Raw genomic sequence first — 19,750 nt, 5'->3', positions numbered from 1 at the left:
GTTTCCATACAGACCCCTTTGGCAGTAGACCCAGCTCCTGCTTTGGAAAGCAATAATTCCTTGACTTTTTTCTTGCCTTTTTTTAAATTTCAAAAGCAGCATCAGATTAATTCAAGGCTTGAGTTGTGTTCCTTTCCCCATCTCTATCTTCTTTCCAAGTCCCTCAATTTGGTTTATTTTCATGCCTTAAAATGAGGCCCCAAAGCTTTATTTCCAAAATATAATCTCCCAGAGTAGCTGTACCAGACAGTGTCTTAGCCGTGGGTAACTCTGATCTCACACAAGCACCCTTACGGCCAGTTGTGCCACTGTGGTGGGGAGAGGCCCTGCCGCTCACTTCCAGAGCCCAGGGGGCTGGCTCCACGGGAGCATATGTGTTCTCTTCTGGCAGCTCCCCTTGGTGTGTGAAAAATCACATTTAATGCAGATTTTAGCAAGTCTCCCACCAACTATTTTTTAGAGAAGGGAATTAAAATAACCCCGCCCACCAAACAGGTGGGCTCTCTGACTTGGTGGGCAGCTTCTAGCAACTTCTCTGTATGGTCCTCATTTACTCCCAGCTTCTGCCTCACTGGAAGCTAAAACCCTCTCCTGGCCAGCAAACCCTTCACAGCTGCTCTGTGTGGCCCTGAACTCATGGCTCTGCAATGCCACCTGAGCCAAATTCAGAATCATCCTTGACTCTGATGAAATGAGGTGACTGCTGGGTCTCTAATTCTATCTCGTGAGCAAGAGCAGACAGCATTTCTGAGCCCACAGGGATGGGGCTGCTCTGGTGTATGACAGGGCAGGGTCCAACCCAGCTCCCAGATTATCTGAATTGATCAAAGACCAGGATGAAGACCAGGCAGACCTGAGTTCTAGCGCCAGGTCCGTTCTCCCTAATTTGCATTGTGGATTCAGGTTACTGATAAAGCCTCTGTGCTGTCTGTAAAAGGTGTGTGATGATTCCTGCCCAGTGGCTCTGACTGTGGTGAAGACAAACAAGACACCACAGCCCAAAGTGCTGGAAAATAAAGGTTGCACATAGCTACAAAGTATTATTGTAACCATCTGATGATGCAGAGAAGACTGCATTTACTGTTCAACCTCATAGCCCATATATGAGGTTGAACGGTCCATACCTATCATCCAGGAGCAAGCCTAATGGACTAGTCTAGTTCCTGGTAGTTGTTAATTACAGAGAATGACCTACTATATCTTCTCTGCCTCAAAGGGGAATAAGTACGAATCCCCAAAGAGCAGAGCTCATTATTGCCTAGAGTCTGATATGCTGGTCTTTCCAGCCCAGGCTGAGCTGCCCCTGACATACCAGCTAACACCTGACTATAGGCTACTTTCTATCGTTCAATTGGTTCACTCCCATCTGCCCAGAGACAGCATCCAAACCCATTCTGCATGCTTTCTTTTCCCCATTCCCCATCCCTACGCCTCAGGCTGAGAACAAAAAACCTTCCGTCAGATTTGTTGACCACTCAGGAACTAAATACTGAAATGAACAGGTCAACATACAGGATCCAATGACAGTCTTCAAACTAGGAGAGAGAGGACTACAGCTCTCAGATGACTACAGGGAACAATAGAAAGTGATAAAAGTCTGATAAAGGTTATAAACAAAATCTGACAGGAGTTCAGAGAAGGGAGCCATCCTTTCTAGCCAGAGTAATAAAGAAACTTCGGTAGAGATATCTTTTGAGCTGTAGTATTTTAAGCCTCACTCTCTATAGGGGCAGCTGTGTTAACACAGTTATCCTGTAAGGTCAGTCCTGCCCTTCGACACCAGCCTAGAACAGCCACTGGAAAATCACTACTCTAGGTCTTCTGCTCACACTGACCACCAGCACCTGCCCTGGCTGTGCCACGGAACACCAATGGGATGATGGGACACTTCCACCAGAAACCTTGGAAGGGCTCTGGTGGAGGCTTCTCTCATTTGCAAGCACTGGAAATCAACTTTGAAAACTTAATCGTAAGAGATAAATCTACTAGAAGAATAAAGAGGTAGAAGAATGAGGGCAAGATCCAGTGAGAATCTGGCATTTTAGCAGTAAAAGGTCAGGGAACTCCTTTCTACATTCCACTTTTACAATGAATCAGCTGCACAGACTCCTGTGTGTCCATTACAGTTTTAAAGTGCCAAGGAGAGAATCTGATTGGCTCCCCCCTATTCCCCGCCCCCAAGGCAGAAGCATATGAGCACAGTCAGTGAGATGCCTCTACCATGATGCCATCAGCAATGAGATGCTGAGAAAGAAGGGGCATTTTTGAGCCAGGCAACCCCATAAGCGTATCTGCCAGAAAACACCCATGCTGGTAATTTCATGCACTTCAAGTCCATCCTCAGATTAATTAAAATATGTGGTATATCAGTTGCAATCACCTTTCACCGGCTCACTAAATATTAAAAGAAAATAAAGTAAAAAAAGTTTGTAAGTGTCTGGAAACAGACTCTTATAATGAAAGCGCTCCTGAAGCATATCTGCAATGTCGCCTCCCTGACAGCGTAATATTCTCCACTTCTGTAAAATATTTTTGAGAAATCATTACAGATGACACCAATGTTCCCCCAGGACGACTTCAACATGTAGTTTTATTTACCAGAATTATTCTTGTCATGTTATATTATTGCTGGAAGAATTCTAGTTTGGGGGATAAAGATTGGATCATTTTGCTTCGCGTTTTTAGAAAACTTTAAATGGGTTTTGAGTGAGAGCTTAGGTGTATTTACCATTTTCCTTTGAGGCTTTATATTTTTAATTTAGTTGTAGCACAAGTGACTTGGAAAATCCATTATCCAGGAATCTTCTTGAACATCTTGCTTCACATTACAATTCATAAATACCCAGCAGCATCTTTGGTTCTCTGGAACGGCTGTGTTAGAGGACAGTCACTCAAATTGTACTTTCCAAGGGTGAGTTCCGACTGAGTGGACTTTTTTAAATCAATGAGCAAATGTAAATTCTGCAGAGTGGCTCCCTAGAGTTGAAATATTTAATGGAAAGTTGTTTTTTATCATTTCTTTAAAAGCTATCAGTTAAGGCCTATAATAGACACCTGAACCCAAAAGAAAGGTGCCAACTTAGGACCGTTTACCCTTCCTTTCAGTTGTCTGTATTATAAGGTAGTCAAATGTCAGGGACAAGTCACAGTTTTATACGCTTAAGAATCCGTGACAAATTGAAGAGTACACTGCAAAGTACTGAAGCCTACCCCACCCCCAACAAGGAAGCAGAGTTCTCATTAAGCATAAGTGGAGTAGCTTGAATATTTCACAGTGAGCAGCTGTGAATTAGAAGTACTTACTGAGCTCTTATCTTGTGCTTGATGCTGTAGCAGTATTATATAAACATTTTCTAACTTAATGTCAAAACTCTCTGGGTTAGTTAGTATCACCATCATTTACAGTTATGGAATGAGGCCTGGCTGCAGGGCCTAGCCTCACGGCCCCACTATGCTGCTTCCGGAGAGCAAGCACACGGCTGACGGTGAAGACCCCTTCCTTAAAGAACGGAGCACCTGAGATAACGCTTTAACCACGTAGAACGTGACCAGCAGAGAAGTGTGGGTGTGCCAAACGGTGGAGACAGGGTGACTGAAAGCGGGAAAGTGTGAGGCAAGTTCAGGAAGCACAGCAGTCCGGAGTGTCTAGGGAGGCACTGTCCAGTAGAAATATAATGTGAGTCACAGGGGTAATTTTTATTTTTTAATAACCACATGTAAAAAGCTTTGAAAGGGTGCAGTTTTAATAAAATGTTTTGTTTAATTCGATATGTACAAAATAGTATTATTTCAACATGCAATCAATATAAAAATTATTGATGAGATACTTACCATTCTTTTTCCTGCCAGTCTTCAACATTTAGTGTGTATTTTGCACTTCCCGTGCATCTCAGTTTGGACTGGCCATATTTCAAGTGCTCAGCCACGTTCAGTGTACCAGTTATATGAGGGGAACAGTGGGTGACAGGGCTGATGAATGAAGTTTGGGCCTTTATCTGGAGGCCCTGGAGCACAAGGCTGAGACATTTGTCAATATCTGAGTAGAAGAGTGACACGGTAGGAGGTGTCAGGAAGATTAATCTAGACTGAGCAGGGGAAACCCAGGACAGGGTGAGAGGAAACCAATTTGAGGAGCATAGAATAGTCAAGGTGGAGAAAAGAAAGGCCAAGAAGAGTGGCAATGAAAAAGGAATAAAGGGGCTAGAAGCAAGAGATGTTTGAGGCAGAATCTACCAGAGACTGAGTGTGTAATGATAGAACAGAAGAAATGTTCATACAGGGCATCTGGTCAACTTCAGATAGCAATGCATTAAAAACAATACCTGTGTGGTTCTTAAGTGCTGAGGAGAACTGAGGAGAGAAAGAAAAAACAGTCTGGTAGGCTCTGATGCTTCAAGGAGGAAAAGGAATTTGAGCTGCATCTTTGACGTTGAAGACCGTGCACATGTGCCATGGAGAAGCTGATGGCTCCATCAGAAGGCGAGGTTGTCACGGAAGAACCAGGGGATCATGTAGCCCGGTATGTGAACAAACCTCCAAAGGAAGAGTGCTGATGTGGTTTGATTAGTGAAGGGACAGAGCACTGGACCAGGAATGAAGTAACCTGTGTTCCGATCCAGATCTGCCACTCAATTGCCACGTGATTTCAGGGAAGTCGTTTCATTTTTCCTTACGTAAGGTTCTTCATCTGTAAAGTGAAGAGTGACCCTTTCACTCTGATTCCTTGAGCCTTAATAAGGCAAGTGCTTAAAGGTGGTCAAACAATAATCAAAACTACCTAGATGTATTTTTAAAGCATGTTCCAAAATTTTCTGATGTATAACTTATTATATTGGATGTCCACCCCTACTGACCTCATATTTCAGTTAACATTGAAGTCTCCGTTCCCTCAAAATAAATGCTAAAGATGAGGCCAACCAATGAAGACATACCCAGTAATAAAATTACCAAATAAATCAATGCATTTGAAATCGTGAAGATTTAAAATTATTTGGAAAGAGGAAAGCAATTTTATTTCATTCCAAGATGAAAGCAAGGTTATTGTAATTACTGAACAGCACTGAAAAGAATACAAAAATTCTTAAGTCTCTGTTAAATGTAGAACAAGGTCTTTTATAATAAATACAAAAACATTAACATTCTTGCCCTGGCTGGTGTGGCTCAGTGCTGACCTGTAAACTAAAAAGTCACAGGTTCGATTCCCAGTCAGGGCACATGCCTGGTGTGCAGGCCAGGTTCCCAGTTAGGGGCATGTGTGTGAGAGGCAACCCAATGTTTCTTTCTTTCTGCCTTCCCCTCTCTCTAAAAGTCAATAAAATCTTTAAAAAAGACATTAATATTCTTTTGATTTTAGATAAGGTAATGCTCCTCCCTCCCATTTCAGTTACTTCATTAGGCAAAAAACCTTTGACCATCTTTAATTTTTCTCTTTTTCCATCCCTTTGATTTTGTAGTATTTTAAAATTCAGAATGTGGAGCTCCAACAATAAACTAATCATCTGTAAAAGATGAATGGACATTTGTGTAGCTTTCCTAAATCAATAATATAGATGGCTTTTCTAAACAATTAGAGGGAAACAAATAAAAGTACTTCACTTCTGCCACACTGGGCAGAAGTGAGGCAGGATAGTAGGAAGCTAGGAAAATTCATTAGCAAGTAGAATGGGGAACTTAAAACACATAGCTGATTCAAACTGGTCTCATCCAGCACCCTGACTCACCCGCCTCCTTCTCTCTTGCAAAACCACTCCCTCCCTCAAGCATTAAGCCCTCAGAACAATGAGGTTCTGATCAGCATCAAATAATCTTAGGAACAAAACCTCAGGTCTGTTGACCACAAAGAAAGAATTCTGGTCAAACCAGAGATAACATCCAGGCCTGTTTTATTTCAGCTCTCAGCCCAGAAAAGCAGCAAAACCAGACAAAGAGATGCCATGGCTGGCATCAGGGCCAGATGCAATGACCAACCACTGACCAATCAGTAGAGGCATGTCCCTAACCCTATAGGCTCATTTTGATGAATCCATATATTAAAGGACACACCTGGAAAGCTGATAAATATTCTAAAACATTGAGATCTTCCCCTGAGAACTCCCCTAAAATCCCCACGTTTAGAAAGCAGGTAAACACACAAGACAAAGGACTCGGTGCACACATGCTTTCTAGAACATGCCCATGACTTCTTTCTTCAGTTATGTATCTTTGCTTTCTCTCTCCTAAGCTCTAAGTGTCCCCATGAGACTTGCAACCAGGGAAGCAGCAGGCAGCAGTAGCTCGCCCCTATGGACTAACCCCCTGAACCTGTCTCCAAGGCCCCTCCTTTTGCCTCTGTAACTTGTTTCCTGAGTCCACGCAGCCCAGCTGGCTTACTTCTTCTACCTCTGTGACTTTCTTTGTAAAAGGCCAAGGCAGCTCTCTGAGCAGCTGGCTCAATTCTTTTTTTTTTTTTTTTTAGTGTACTTTTGCTTTGCTTGCTAATTAAACTTCTTCTTGTGCTAGAGTTCTTGGCTCTGAATGCTTTCTTTGTTGAACTCAAGAACCAAGACCTAACACCACTGGTAACAGAAGGAAAGGTGAGAGCTCCCGCAAAATGACCAAAGACCTTACCCAGGCTTTGAAGGCTCCAGATTGGTGTTACATTTCTTCCCTGGCTCTCATCTCTCTCTGACCCTCCTCAGCCTGTGGGCCTCAGAAGTGGCTCTGCCCTGGAAACCATCTGTGTACTCTCAGCTCTTAAAAGCCAAGGGGAAATGGGGAACCTGTATTTGTTATTGGTTTTATGCTTTGCTCATCTTTAAAAGGAGAGAGTGTACCCACTGAACCATATTTTCCACTCACCTACAGAGTTTGCTACTTAAGGGAACTTTGCATGGAATCCTTTCATAGAAAAAAGAACCCTTTGATAATTCAAATGTCTCCCAGTTGATAGGTTTTGTAAGCAAGGACTTCCAAATCGTGGGTTTCCTTGAAGGGAAACACAGAGCCATCTGAACACTGAAGTTCTCCAACTAACTTTGTTTTAAGGGTTAACAGTCCAGTAAACTGGGCAGATTAGCTCCTCTGAAGGCCATCTGTGTTATTAAACTCAGAATAGAAAAAGAAAAGAGGCCCAAGGCCTGCCCTTGAGTACTCAAGAGACCTTAGGAACTATTAGGAGGAACCTGATAATGTGGAATCACTGTCTTCAAGGTGATAGGGTTTATTTGTAAGCAAAGCCTCTGGTGCTGGGCACTGACACATGATGCTCTGGGTGCTTGGCAATTAGGGGTAGCTGGGAAGGGGCCTGAGTCAGGCACCCAGGTGCAAGAGTTGATGGGAAGAAGCTCTGATGATAGGATAGTCCTAAGCAGTCCGACCTTGAGACTGCATTGACAAGTCACTGGATGTGGGCTGTCCAGGAAAGAAGATGTGATCTTGTTTGAGGTGGTGATTTTTGGCTGTGGGTAATTCCAGGAAAGCAACTCAGCTGAAAGTTTTAGCTGCCCACTCTCCCACGTGCTGGGGTAATGAGTGCCTCGGTGCTAAAGGGTGATTTTGGCAGCTCACCACAGCATACACTACAGGAAACCCAGCTGCACTGGGTACACCCTACACAAGGTCCCCATCTGTGTTAGAGGTCCCAGTTTAAAAGTCAGAACCCAGCAGTGAAAGAAATTGCATTGATCCTAACCAGATGTCTCGGCTCCTCTAAGGGTCTGAGATAGAGGGATACATAGATAGAGGGATTTTGTTTTTGTTTTTGTTTTGTTTTGCTTTTGAAAAGAAGGCAGGGCAGGGGCTCCATTCCTAGATGGAGTCTGGGAAGATAAGGCACAGGATAAGGCAAAAACAAGCACCAATATGGTGTGGGGGGAAGCAGGTCTAATCCAAGGTACTGCAAGCACACTCCTACACTCCAAATATTGTTGGGCTTAATGTAGACAATGCAGACAGACACAGACCATCACCAGAGTCATAACCAATTTCACGATCCCCAAAATAGGGTGAGTGCTTTATTCTAATCCCAAGGAATAGAGATTACTTCTACTTCAACTTCATAACTGGAAGGGCTGAGGAACTCACAGGCAGGATTCTTGAAGAGATGGAGGTTCCAGAAATGATGAGACTAACTCAATCTTTATCATCTGATCTAAGTATTTGTTTCAACGTCTGTTCCAAAGGCACTTGGGCAAGGCAGGATTTGGCCATAATCCATGTGGCCCCTATGTTACATCATTCGTTCATGTAGACACCAAAGTTTAAAACTGTACATGGGACTGTGCAGATGTAATAAATGTAAGCAGCTACATGGCTTCCCAGCCACAGTCTTCCACAGCCATCTCACTTTTCAAGAGGCAGAGAGAACTCCCTACCTGCAAGTTGAAACTCCCATCTGAGAGCCCACTAACCCTTGCTCTCTACACCCATCTGAGATGATGCGCAGTGTGGGAGTGCCACTGTTTGAGACAGAACAGGCTCTGTCTCTCTTTTATTTTTCTTTGCTTTATGCATAGCTTTCATGCCTTTTTCGACCCTGGACAGCAGAGTCACCAAACTATCCTTGCCTTTGGCCTTTTTTTCTCCAGTTCTCCTTGGCTTCTACTCTATACCTAATGACACTGGCTAGACCTCTCCACAAGAGTTCCTGAAGTTCACAAAATTTTTGGATACATGTAGGCCTAACTTCAAAATAAAATTAGAAAAGAAGAAAAGGAAGAAGGAAGGAGAGAGGGGAGTGAGGGAAGAACTCAATATATCAAAATAAAATGTTTTTTCTTCTCCATTTGTCTCATAGGTATAGAGGGTTAAGTTGATCGTATTTCTTCATTCAAGTAACATTATCATTGGTCCATTCAAAGGCTCTTTCTGTTTTTAGTAATTTATTTTATCCCCTTCCACTTCCTTCTGACTCACCTCAGGCACCCATTCTAATGTATATTTATATGTTCTCTTTTAAAATGTCTACATTTCCTGGCTGGTGTAGCTCAGTGGATTGAGCACTAGCCTGCAAACCAGAGGATCACGGTTCGATTCCCAGTCAGGGCACATGCCTGGGTTGCAGGCCGGTTCCCTGCAGGCCAATTCCCAGCAGGGGATGCACAAATGGCAACCATACATTGATGTTTCTCTCCCTCTCTCTTTCCCCTCTAAAGATAAATAAATCAATGAAATCTTTAAAAAATGTCTACATTTGATGGACAAGTATTTTAATTCTGCAAGTAGTATTTTATATATGTCACTAATTTCTTACTTTTTTCTCTCGGCACGATTCTAAGATCAATGCATGCTGCCCTGTGTGTCTTTAAACTCTCACTGCCAACTGCTGACCAATGAGTTAGGTGCCTACTGTCCATATTTTATCATTATCTCACTCAGTAGGGGACACCCAGCATGCCTCCAACCCACCCAATGCCACATGCTGTGAAGAAAATCCTTGTGCAGTTGCCCTTCAGTTTCAGTGTGAGAATTTCTCTGGGACATATGCAGGAGTAGAATGGCAGAGTAATTAAGATAATCACATTGCTAAAAGTTTCTGGCTTCATGGAAAGAATCACAGAAGCATCCATCAAAGAATAGAGTGCCTTAAAGGAAGTACATTCAAATGATTATGAACAAATCATGGGCCATGTGAACAAACAAGTTTAAGTACAGGACATGGACACTTGAATGCTTAGGAACTGCAGCCAATTGAAGATGCATCAGAAATAAAGACATGACATCTCTAAAATAAAAATATAAGTCAGTGAAAAAACCCGGTTTGGGATTCACAGAACCATATTTTCCACGTGGCTTCAAGAGAATGCATCTGTTGTGAAAAGCTCAGTGCTCCTGCCCTGCCTCACCCAACCTCTCTCCCCATTCTCTGGCCCCCGGGGTTTTATCTTGCCCTGTCCACATCCGCACAGCTCCCTGCTGTTCACTCAGTGACTCTTTTACGGTTGGAACTCAATCACTCTGCCTTTCCTGCTCTGCAGCATCAACATCAACTGCAAAATTTCATCTTGCACCAGGGCTGTTCCGCAGTCACTGGGGACAGCCAGTGCCTGATCTACTGCTTCTCACTTCTGCCTGACCTTTACTCCTCATCCCTCATCCCTATATCAATCAAAAGCTCAAACAACTTCCCTGGTCAAATCTGAGCCAAACTGCTCTTCTGAGAGCCACGCTGTGCCCCCTGTTGGAGAAGGAGACTGTCTGCTGAGAGCTCCAGCTTCTGGGCTCTATTTGCATATAAATGGCTCTGAAGGGTTCAGTTGAAGCTTTTATGTAAACACTCTCCCAAATATGTTCTGCACTGCATTATCCCCAGCAATAAAGATTCTGGAATCAGAATTTGGCTGTCAGTTTTATTGATGTTGCATGGGGTACAGTAGAACACAGCTTTCTCTTCTGGAAATTTATTGACTTGGCAGTGCAGAAAGCAATAAAACTGTGTTTTTAATCAGTAAGCCAAGCAGACATGATTCCAGAAGAAATATAGGAAACAAACATGCCATCGTAAGAATATTTCTCCCCCACCAGCCCTGTTCTTCTTGGATGCCCTGTTAAATAAGTTTGGGTACTGAACAATGTGCTTGAGGAACTGTCTTCAGGAATAGATTCAGGGGACCAAGTTTGGATTACTTCCTCAAGACTGTACCATCTCTGACTTCCGCCAAGATGGAGGCATAGGTGGAAACACTGTGCCTTCTCCCACAACCAAGTTTGAATACAACAAAGGTTTGGAGAAACAAAGACACAACCAAAGGACAGAAAATTGAATTATACGGAAGTCCGACTACATCTAACCGTTCAACGGGGACGGTAAGAGGGGCGGAGCCAGCAGCGAGCAGGGTCGGGCAGGACAGGTCCCCCGACCCAGGCGCACAGGCAGACGGGAACCAGTTGGGGTGCGAGGCAGACCGCGGGCGCATATTCACGCACAGTGAGACAGACCACGCAGGCCCCAGGGGGCCAGGGCTGATGGCGGTGGCACACTCACGTGCAGTGGGACGAAACGCGTGGGCCCGGTGACGGCAGCAACTGCGGCACTGGTGAGGGCCGTGGCGGCAGGCGGCGGACATGACGCCATAGTCCCTCTTTGACCCCGCCCCCACATACAGCGTCACAACCCAGCAACTTAGTTGCCCTTCAGCACCGGTGAGGGCCAGGGCGGCAGGCGGCAGACGGGACGCCAGAGTCCCTCTTTGACCCCGCCCCCACATACAACGTCACAACCCAGCGACTTAGTTGCCCTGCTCTAGTGAACACTTTAGGGCTCCGATCCTGCTACGGAACAGGCACGAACAGCCCAAAAGATGGCGCAAGAAGAACTCAAAGTCCCAGAGCCAATAACTCTAAGCGACCGAGAAATTGCCAGCCTCTCAGAAGCACAATTCAAGACACTATTTATCAGGATGCTCACAGAACTGGTAGATTATAGTCACAAATTAGAGGAACATAGTCACAAATTAGAGGAACATATGAAGGCTAAACTAATTGAAATGAAGGGAGATGCACAGGAAACCAATAGTGATGGAAAGGAAACTGGGACTCAAATCAATGGAATGGACCAGAAGGAAGAACAAAACATCCCACCAGAAAGGAATGAAGAAATGAGAATTCAAAAAAATGAGGAGAGGCTTAGGAACCTCCAGGACATCTTTAAACGTTCCAACATCCGGATTATAGGGGTACCAGAAGGGGGAAAGAAACAGCCACGAGTGGAAAACGTATTTGAACAAATAATAAAGGAGAACTTCCCCAGTCTGGCAAAGGAAATAGACTTCCAGGAAATCCAGGAAGCTCAGAGAGTGCCAAAGAAGTTGGACCCAAGAAGGAACACACCAAGGCACATCATAATTACATTAGCCAAGACCAAAATGAAGGAGAGAATCCTAGAAGCAGCAAGGGATAAGGGGACAGTCACCTACAAAGGAGTACCCATCAGACTGTCAGCGGATTTCTCAAAAGAGACCTTACAGGCAAGAAGGGGCTGGAAAGAAGTATTCCAAGTCATGAAATCCAAAGACCTACAGCCAAGATTGCTTTATCCAGCAAAACTTTCATTTAGAATGGAAGGACAGATAAAGTGCTTCTCAGATAAGGTCAAGTTCAAGGAGTTCATCATCACCAAGCCCTTATTATATGAAATGCTAAAGGGACTTATATAAGAAAAAGAAGATGAAAAAGATGAACAGTGAAAGGACAGCAAACACACAGTTATTAACAACCACACCTAAAACAAAAGCAAACCAAGAGGACAGCTAGATCAGGAGTGGAACCATAGAAATGAAGAACACATGGAGGGTTAGCAACAGGGGGGTGGGAGGGGGAGAAGGGGGGAGAAGGCACAGAAAATAGCATAGATGGTAGGTAGAAAATAGATAGGGGGGAGGACGAGAATAGTGGGGGAAATATAGAATCCAAAGAACTTGAGACATGTGGTTATAAACTAAGGGGGGGAGAATGGTGGGGGAGGGAGGGTGTGGGTGGAGGGGATTGAAGGGGGGGAATAGAACAACTGTAATGGTATAATCAATAAAATATATTTAAAAAAACATTAAAAAATAAAAAAAAAAGACTGTACCATCTCTAAGAGACTGTTGAGTGAATGAATTTTTCTGAAATAAAATTTCTTTGCATTAGCCCCAAGAGAGGAACTGTTGGTGAGATGCTTTGCAGGAGGAATATCAATACAGGCCTTCTCTCAAGATCAGCAAGGTTACAGACCTGCCCCTCCACCATGCTCACTGAAAGAAAGTGGGTTACCTGGGTATATATCCAAAGGAAATCAAGTAACTATCTTTAGTGATATCTGCACTCTCACATTCACTGCAGCATTATTCATGATAGCCAAGATAAGGAAATAATCTAAATGTCATTAGTTAATATAACAAGAACAGTTTGCATGACACTGATGTAACCTGGCAGCCAAGGAGAGTGGACTGGAACACACATGTGTGAACGATGACAACTTCACCGTACTAGTCAGTGGGGAAAGTAGAGCCATTGAATGAGCATGTGTGCTATATGGCCATCACATTCAAAATGAGCAAGAAGAGCAACGAATCTGCATTAAATTTTGCACTAAGCTTGCATATTTCTCCTCAGAAACTATTTGGGTGATTCAAAAGGCTTTCAGGGATGATGCAACGAGTGCAGCACAAATAAAAGTGTGGAACAAATGCTTCAAAGATGGTCGAGAGAACCTGTTGAAAGTACCCACATTCTGGAAGGCCTGCAACAAGCAGAACACCTGAGAATATTGAACATGTACAGACTGCAATCAACAAAGATCAGCAACTGACAGTGAGAGAAATAGAAGCTGACCTGGGGATTCCAAAAACTACTGGCTTTTCCTAAAACTAAAATCACCTTTGTAAGGAAAGAGATTTCAGACTATTGAGGAGATTCAGGAAAACATGACAAGGCAGCTGATGGTGATTCCAACAAAGGATTTTGCAGAGTGTTTTGAACAGTGGAAGAGATGCTGGGAGAACTGTGTGAGGTCCCAAGGAGTCTACCTTGAAGGTGACCAAGGTGTCGTTGTCCTATGTACAATGTTTCCTGTATCTTGTGCCTTCAATAAATGTCTATTTTTCATATTACATGGCTGGATGCCTTCTGGACAGACCTCATAGGTGTACACACACACACAATGGAATGAATGGTTTTCAGCCATAAAAAGAAAAGAAGGAAAAGTGACACCTGTAACAACATAGAATGGACCTGAAGGACATTGTGCTTAGTGAAATAAGCCAGACATAGTAAGATATATACTGTACGATATCACTTTTATGTGCACTCTAAAAAATTGTTTTTAAAGTGGCTTTCATAGAAACAGAGAATAGAATGGTTGCCAGGGCCTGGGAGGAGAGAAAAATGGAGAGACCTAGGTCAAAGTTATATCAGTTATAAGAAGAGTAAGTTCTGAGGATTTAATGCACAGCATGGTGACTATAGTTAACAACACAATATTGTACACTTTAAAGTTGCTGTGAGTTGATCATAAGTGTTCTCACCACACATGCAAAAAAGAGTTAACTGTGTGAGGTGAGGGACATGTTAATTATCTTTATCTTGGTAATCACTGCACAATGAATGTGTATATCAAATCATCATATTGTACATCTTAAATATATGCAATTATATTTGTCAACAATTCCTCAATAAAGTTGAAGGAAACAAGAAACAAAGAGAAAGTCAGTTAGGAATCACATGCTTTGGCCCAATATTGAACAATGGACAGGACACTTGGTCTCAGTCTGCTTAGTCATGTTGCCTTGTTCAAATTACTTACTCTTTTCGTGATCCACTTTCTTCTGCTATTGAAGGGGAATTTCCCACATCACTCCATTGTTGAGTGTATATAACAAGGTTAGAGATGGCTGTGCACTACTACACAGCACCTTACACCAGCAGCAATTCTCTTCCGGAAATATAAGACATCTCACTGATTCAAATCATCCTGTTCTGGTTCTTGCTGTTGCCAAGTAATCACTCTATTCTCAACTCATGTAATACATGATTTTTGTCTCAATTCAAGAACACTTAGATTGTTCCTTTGGATATAAGAGTCTGAAGGAAATGTTCTATAAATGCTCCCCCAAAATGGCATGAGATGCCTATGTGATTTAACCACATTAGCAAGTGCTCTTGGGATATTGAAATGGGCCGCCTGGAGGGGACAGACCATGTTCTCAATCTTCCCTTCTCCTGTCTGCCTGATTTCCAATTGTATTTTCATCATTCATTTCTCCACTCTACCCAAGAAAGCTTCTTTTCCATCCTCCCAGTCAAACCTATGGGGCCACTATAGAACAACCTAATAACTATTTACTCACTACCAAGCCCTGTCCTTTAAATGCATTATCTTGATTAATCATAACAACCCTCTGAAATTGGAATTATTATTTCAATTTCGTCAATGAAGAAACTGAGACAGAGTGCTTAAATAACATGCTCAGGGTCACATAGCCAGGTAGAGAAAGAGTGGGGATTTGAACCTGTGTGTGTCTGATCCCAAAGTTCAAGATATTAATCCAAAGATCACACACTGACATAGGCCAAGAACAAGTTATAACACATCTTTTTACAGATATAAGTTGGAATTCTCAAGCTAAATTCAGTTGTTGAGGACTCTGTTGTCTTACATGCACATACACACCCCACATTGCATTTTATTCATGAACTTAAAAGCCACCCAATATTAAATCTTAAACTCCTGGCTTTCCTTCTCTCTTTTCTAGATCACTTGACTATCTCCCTATCACCGTTATTCCATCTCAAGCTTTCAGAGGACTTAATGAAGTCACAAAAATGTAAGTAAGCTACTGCATATCTAAAGACACTCATAATTGGAATAATAATTTTTTTCTCAGAGAAATCATATTTGAAAGGGGGTAATTTTCCTAGGAGAAAGACTGTATTTGGGAAACCCTAGTATTTTATCTTTTTTAATACAAACAATATTTAGGGGCCTTTAAAGAAAGGTATGGTTTTCAAGAGTCATTAAAATCTAGATAATTAACTGAATGCATTTTGATTAAGTGATGATAAACTTCTCAAGCAGAAAAGATGAGAGATTCCAATCATAAAAATTCTCCTGCTAGAGCAGTTACTCCCTCGTGTCATATTTTTAGATAACACCCACATAGAAGAAAATGTGTTGGAAATTTATTGTGCATTAGAAGATAAACTTTGTATCTAAAATACAATAAGCATAAGACAAAAATACAATATTTATAGCCTTAGTGATAAAAGGCATTTATTAAAGTGTAGAGCAGCCTAATAAGGCAGTGTGATCTTACTTTCATGTCAGATGTAACTTCAATCCTTTGCCCTGGGGCTCAGGTTCTGTGGCCCAAGACTCCATTCAGGGAGAGAGAACTCGCTCAGTACTCCAGGACTCCTGCATCCTCCTTAACATCAGTCTGAGTCAAAGGAACATAAGGGGCCTTTTCATTTCCAGAGAACATCTCTGATCTTAACAACACACTGAGCTTTCAGTAGCTCCTAGGGGAACTGCTGATTGCTTTTTAGGCTATTAGCAAGGAGCGAGCATAGTAAAAAAAATAATTCCGGACTTCCGGCCAAGATGGAGGCATAGGTGGAAACACCGTGCCTCCTCGCACAACCAAGTTTAAAGACAACAAAGTTTTAGTAACGAAAACACAACCAAAACACAGAAAATTGAACTGTAGGGAAGTCCAACAACAATGAACCATTGAGCCAGACCAGTAAGAGGGGCGGAGTCAGCGAATGGCAGAACGGGGTCAAGCAGAAAAAAGTGGCCAGACCAACCCAGGCATGCAGGTGGCAGTTGACAGCTCCCAGGCGTGGGGTGGCAACGGGCAGACCCAGTGAGAGTGCAAGGTGGCTGGCTGACTATGGTCACACATTTGCATGCAGATAAACCAGGCAGAGGAGCAAGCAGTGAAACAGACAGCACAAACCAGGGCCCCAGTGCCAGGAAATAAAGCCTAAAAGCACCGATTGGAAAAACTTTTGGGGTCGAGGTGCCAGGAGAAGCTCCCAGGCTCACAGAGTTTGTTGGAGAGACCCACAGTGTCCTGGAGGGTGCACAAGTCCACACACCCGGGAACCAGCACCAGGGAGGCCCAATTTGCTTGTGGGAAGCAGCAGAGGGGACTGAAATCAGAAAGAGAACAGAACAAATGCCATTGCCCCTCTCTGACCCTGCCCCCACATACAGCATCACAACCCACCAACTGGGTCACCCCACCCTGGTGAACACCTAAGGCTCCGCCCCTCATATGTAATAGGTGCGAACAAACCAAAACATTATGGTTGAAGAACAGCTCAAAGCCCCAGAGCCAATACTTCTAAGCAACAAAGAAATAGCAAACCTATCAGACACACAGTTCAAAATACTGGTGATCAGGATACTCACAAAACTGGTTGATTTTCATCACAAATTAGAGGAACAAATGAAGGCTAAACTAAGTGAAATGAAGGGAAATGCACAGGAAACCAATAGTGATGGGAAGGAAACTGAGACTCAAATCAAGGGTGGACCAGAAGGAAGAACGTAACATCCAACCAGAAAGGAATGAAGACATGAGAATTCAAAAAAATGAGGAGAGGCTTAGGAACCTCCAGGACATCTTTAAATGTTCCAACACCCAAAGTAAAGGGGTACCAGAAGGGGAAGAGGAACAGCCACAAGTAGAAAACTTATTTGAACAAATAATAAAGGAGAACTTCCCCAGTCTGGCAAAGGAAATAGACTTCCAGGAAATCCAGGGAGCTCAGAGAGTCCCAAAGAAGTTGGACCCAAGAAGGAACACACCAAGGCACATCAGAATTACATTAGCCAAGATTAAAATGGAGAGAATTCTAGAAGCAGCAAGAGATAAGGGACAGTCACCTACAAAGGAGTACCCATCAGACTGTCAGCTGATTTCTCAAAGGAGACCTTACAGGCAAGAAGGGGCTGGAAAGAAGTATTCCAAGTCATGAAATCCAAAGACCTACAGCCAAGATTGCTCTATCCAGCAAAACTTTCATTTAGAATGGAAGGGCAGATAAAGTGCTTCTCAGATAAGATCAAATTCAAGGAGTTCATCATCACCAAGTCCTCATTATATGAAATGTTAAAGGGACTTATCTAAGAAAAAGAAGATAAAAAATATGAACAGGGAAAGGACAGCAAACTCACACTTACTAACAACCACACCTAAAACAAAAGCAAACTAAGAGGACAGCTAGATCAGGAGTGGAACCATAGAAATGAAGATCACATGGAGGGTTAGCAACAGGGGAGTGGGAGGAGGAGAAGGGGGGAGAAGGTGCAGAGAATAAGTAGCATAGACAGTAGGTAGAAAATAGATAGGGGGAGGGCAAGAAGAGTTTGGGAAATATAGAATCTAAAGAACGTGTGACACATGGACATAAACTAAAGGGGAGGAATGGTATGGGAGGGATATGCAGGGTGGAGGGGAATGAAGGGGGGAATGGGACAACTGTAATGGCATAATCAATAAAATATATATTTTTAAAAACCACAATAAGAAGTACCTAAAATAATAATAATTCCCTAAGAATTAGTATAAATTATAAGAAATTCACTGCAGGTTACAGAAATATCAGTTTGCTTAAACCTAATTCTTACTCTTCTTTTCTCAAGTTTAAACATTGAGTTTTGGGAACTTTTAGACCTCCTGGTGAGAAAAGCAGCCACAGTGAAATGAGCAAACCATTGGTAGGAATAAGATGAATCGACCCAGGGACCAGTCCATGACTGTGTTGTCACAAAAGATATCAACTGCCATAGGCTCGGCCTTTCTGTGGGCTAACGCTCTCGTCACGTCTGAAGTCTTCGGTGAACTCACCAAATTCACAACTGGTGAATCTGAGACTTATGTCTCAGCTGGCAGTAAATGGTAGCTTATGTTGGGGGTTTAGAATAACATTGACATTACCTACATGCTTGGGGGTGGTATATGGCAAAACTGTTTCCTTTACTTTGTGTCTTTTTAAAAAAATCAATCCATTCATTAATCCATTCATTCATTTCTCTCCAATGTGCCAGGCACTATGATGTCACCAAGGTTCAGAAGTGAATGAGACATACTCCTTGTCCTCAATTTGCTAACAGAGTGAGAAAAAAAAAAGCAGCCAAAGAAACAGAATCCAAGGAAGACACTATGTGCAGGAGTTGGCCACACTGCCATTGCCTCAGAGCAGGATTTGGGGAAAGGGGGTGTTATGAAACAATGAATTCAACCCAAACTAAAACTGCCCTAGAATAATGGAGTTGGGAACCCAGACAGACTGATCCTGGTCCTGAAACCTCCCTGAACACACTAGGTGCTGGAGATGCAGCTACTATGGAAAACAGTAGGAGGGGTTTCAAAAAATTAAAAACGGAACTGCCTTATGACCTGCCATTCCCATCTCTGGGTACATCTCCGAATGCACCCCTACGCTACCGCAGCACTGCCGAGATCTGGAAGCAGCCCAGTGCCTCTAATAGACAAGTGGATAAAAAAGCTGTGTGATACATTTGCACAATGGAATGTTACTGGACTATAAAAACAAGAATGAAAACTTGCCATTTGTGACAGCATGGATGGACCTGGGGGGTATTATGCTGAGTGAAACAAATCAGTCAGAGAAAGAGAAATACCGTATGATTTCACTTATACGTGGAATCTAAAGAACAAAATTAATGGACAAACAAAACTGAAACAGACTCATAGAGACAAAGAATGGATTGATAGTTGAAAGAGAGGAGGAAGTTGGGGGACTTGGTGAAAAAAAGTGAAGTGATTAAGAAATACAAATTGGTAGTTATAAAATAGTCATGGGGATGTAAAGTACAGCATAGGGAATATAGTTGATAATATTCTAATAATGATGTATGGTGCTGGGTGGGGGTAAACACTTGTAAAGTGTATGACTGTCTAACCACTATGCTGTACACCTGAAACTAATACAAAATAATACTGAACATAAACTGCAATGGAAAAATTTTTAAAGGAAATGATATGGGCATAAATAAAAGGTAGATGGAAGAAAAACACTAGGTGCCTCTCCAACCAAGAGGAATTTCTTTTTAGAAATTCAATTTTCAGAGCCGCAAAACAAAGGAATCTGAATACATTTTCTCAAAGGGCCTGTCCACTTCTAATAATCTATGATCCTACATCATAATAAACAAGGAAGAAAAAAAACAGGGATTACTGAAACTTGCATTTCAACAGCACCTGGGATGTAGGTGCCCATCCGTGCTCCTACAGGGAGATGTTAGCACTTTACGACATGG

At 42.7% G+C, this 19,750-nt stretch overlaps 1 protein-coding gene across 1 annotated transcript in view; it reads left to right on the top strand.

Moving 5' to 3' along the window:
• LHCGR (luteinizing hormone/choriogonadotropin receptor) overlaps positions 1-19,750 on the top strand; it is a 55,992-nt gene that overhangs the window by 6,167 nt on the left and 30,075 nt on the right. Inside the window, exon 2 of the mRNA XM_037048999.1 lies at positions 15,210-15,281. Within this exon, the coding sequence (XP_036904894.1) occupies positions 15,210-15,281 (72 nt within the window). The remainder of the gene's footprint in view (positions 1-15,209; positions 15,282-19,750) is intronic.

The sequence above is a fragment of the Sturnira hondurensis genome, unplaced genomic scaffold (assembly GCF_014824575.4).
Source record: "Sturnira hondurensis isolate 20B ecotype Veracruz unplaced genomic scaffold, ASM1482457v3 Scaffold0006413, whole genome shotgun sequence".
In the NCBI taxonomy this organism is placed as follows: domain Eukaryota; kingdom Metazoa; phylum Chordata; class Mammalia; order Chiroptera; family Phyllostomidae; genus Sturnira; species Sturnira hondurensis.
The sequence above is the reverse complement of the archived record's forward strand: the minus strand, read 5'-3'. Positions and strand labels throughout refer to the sequence as shown.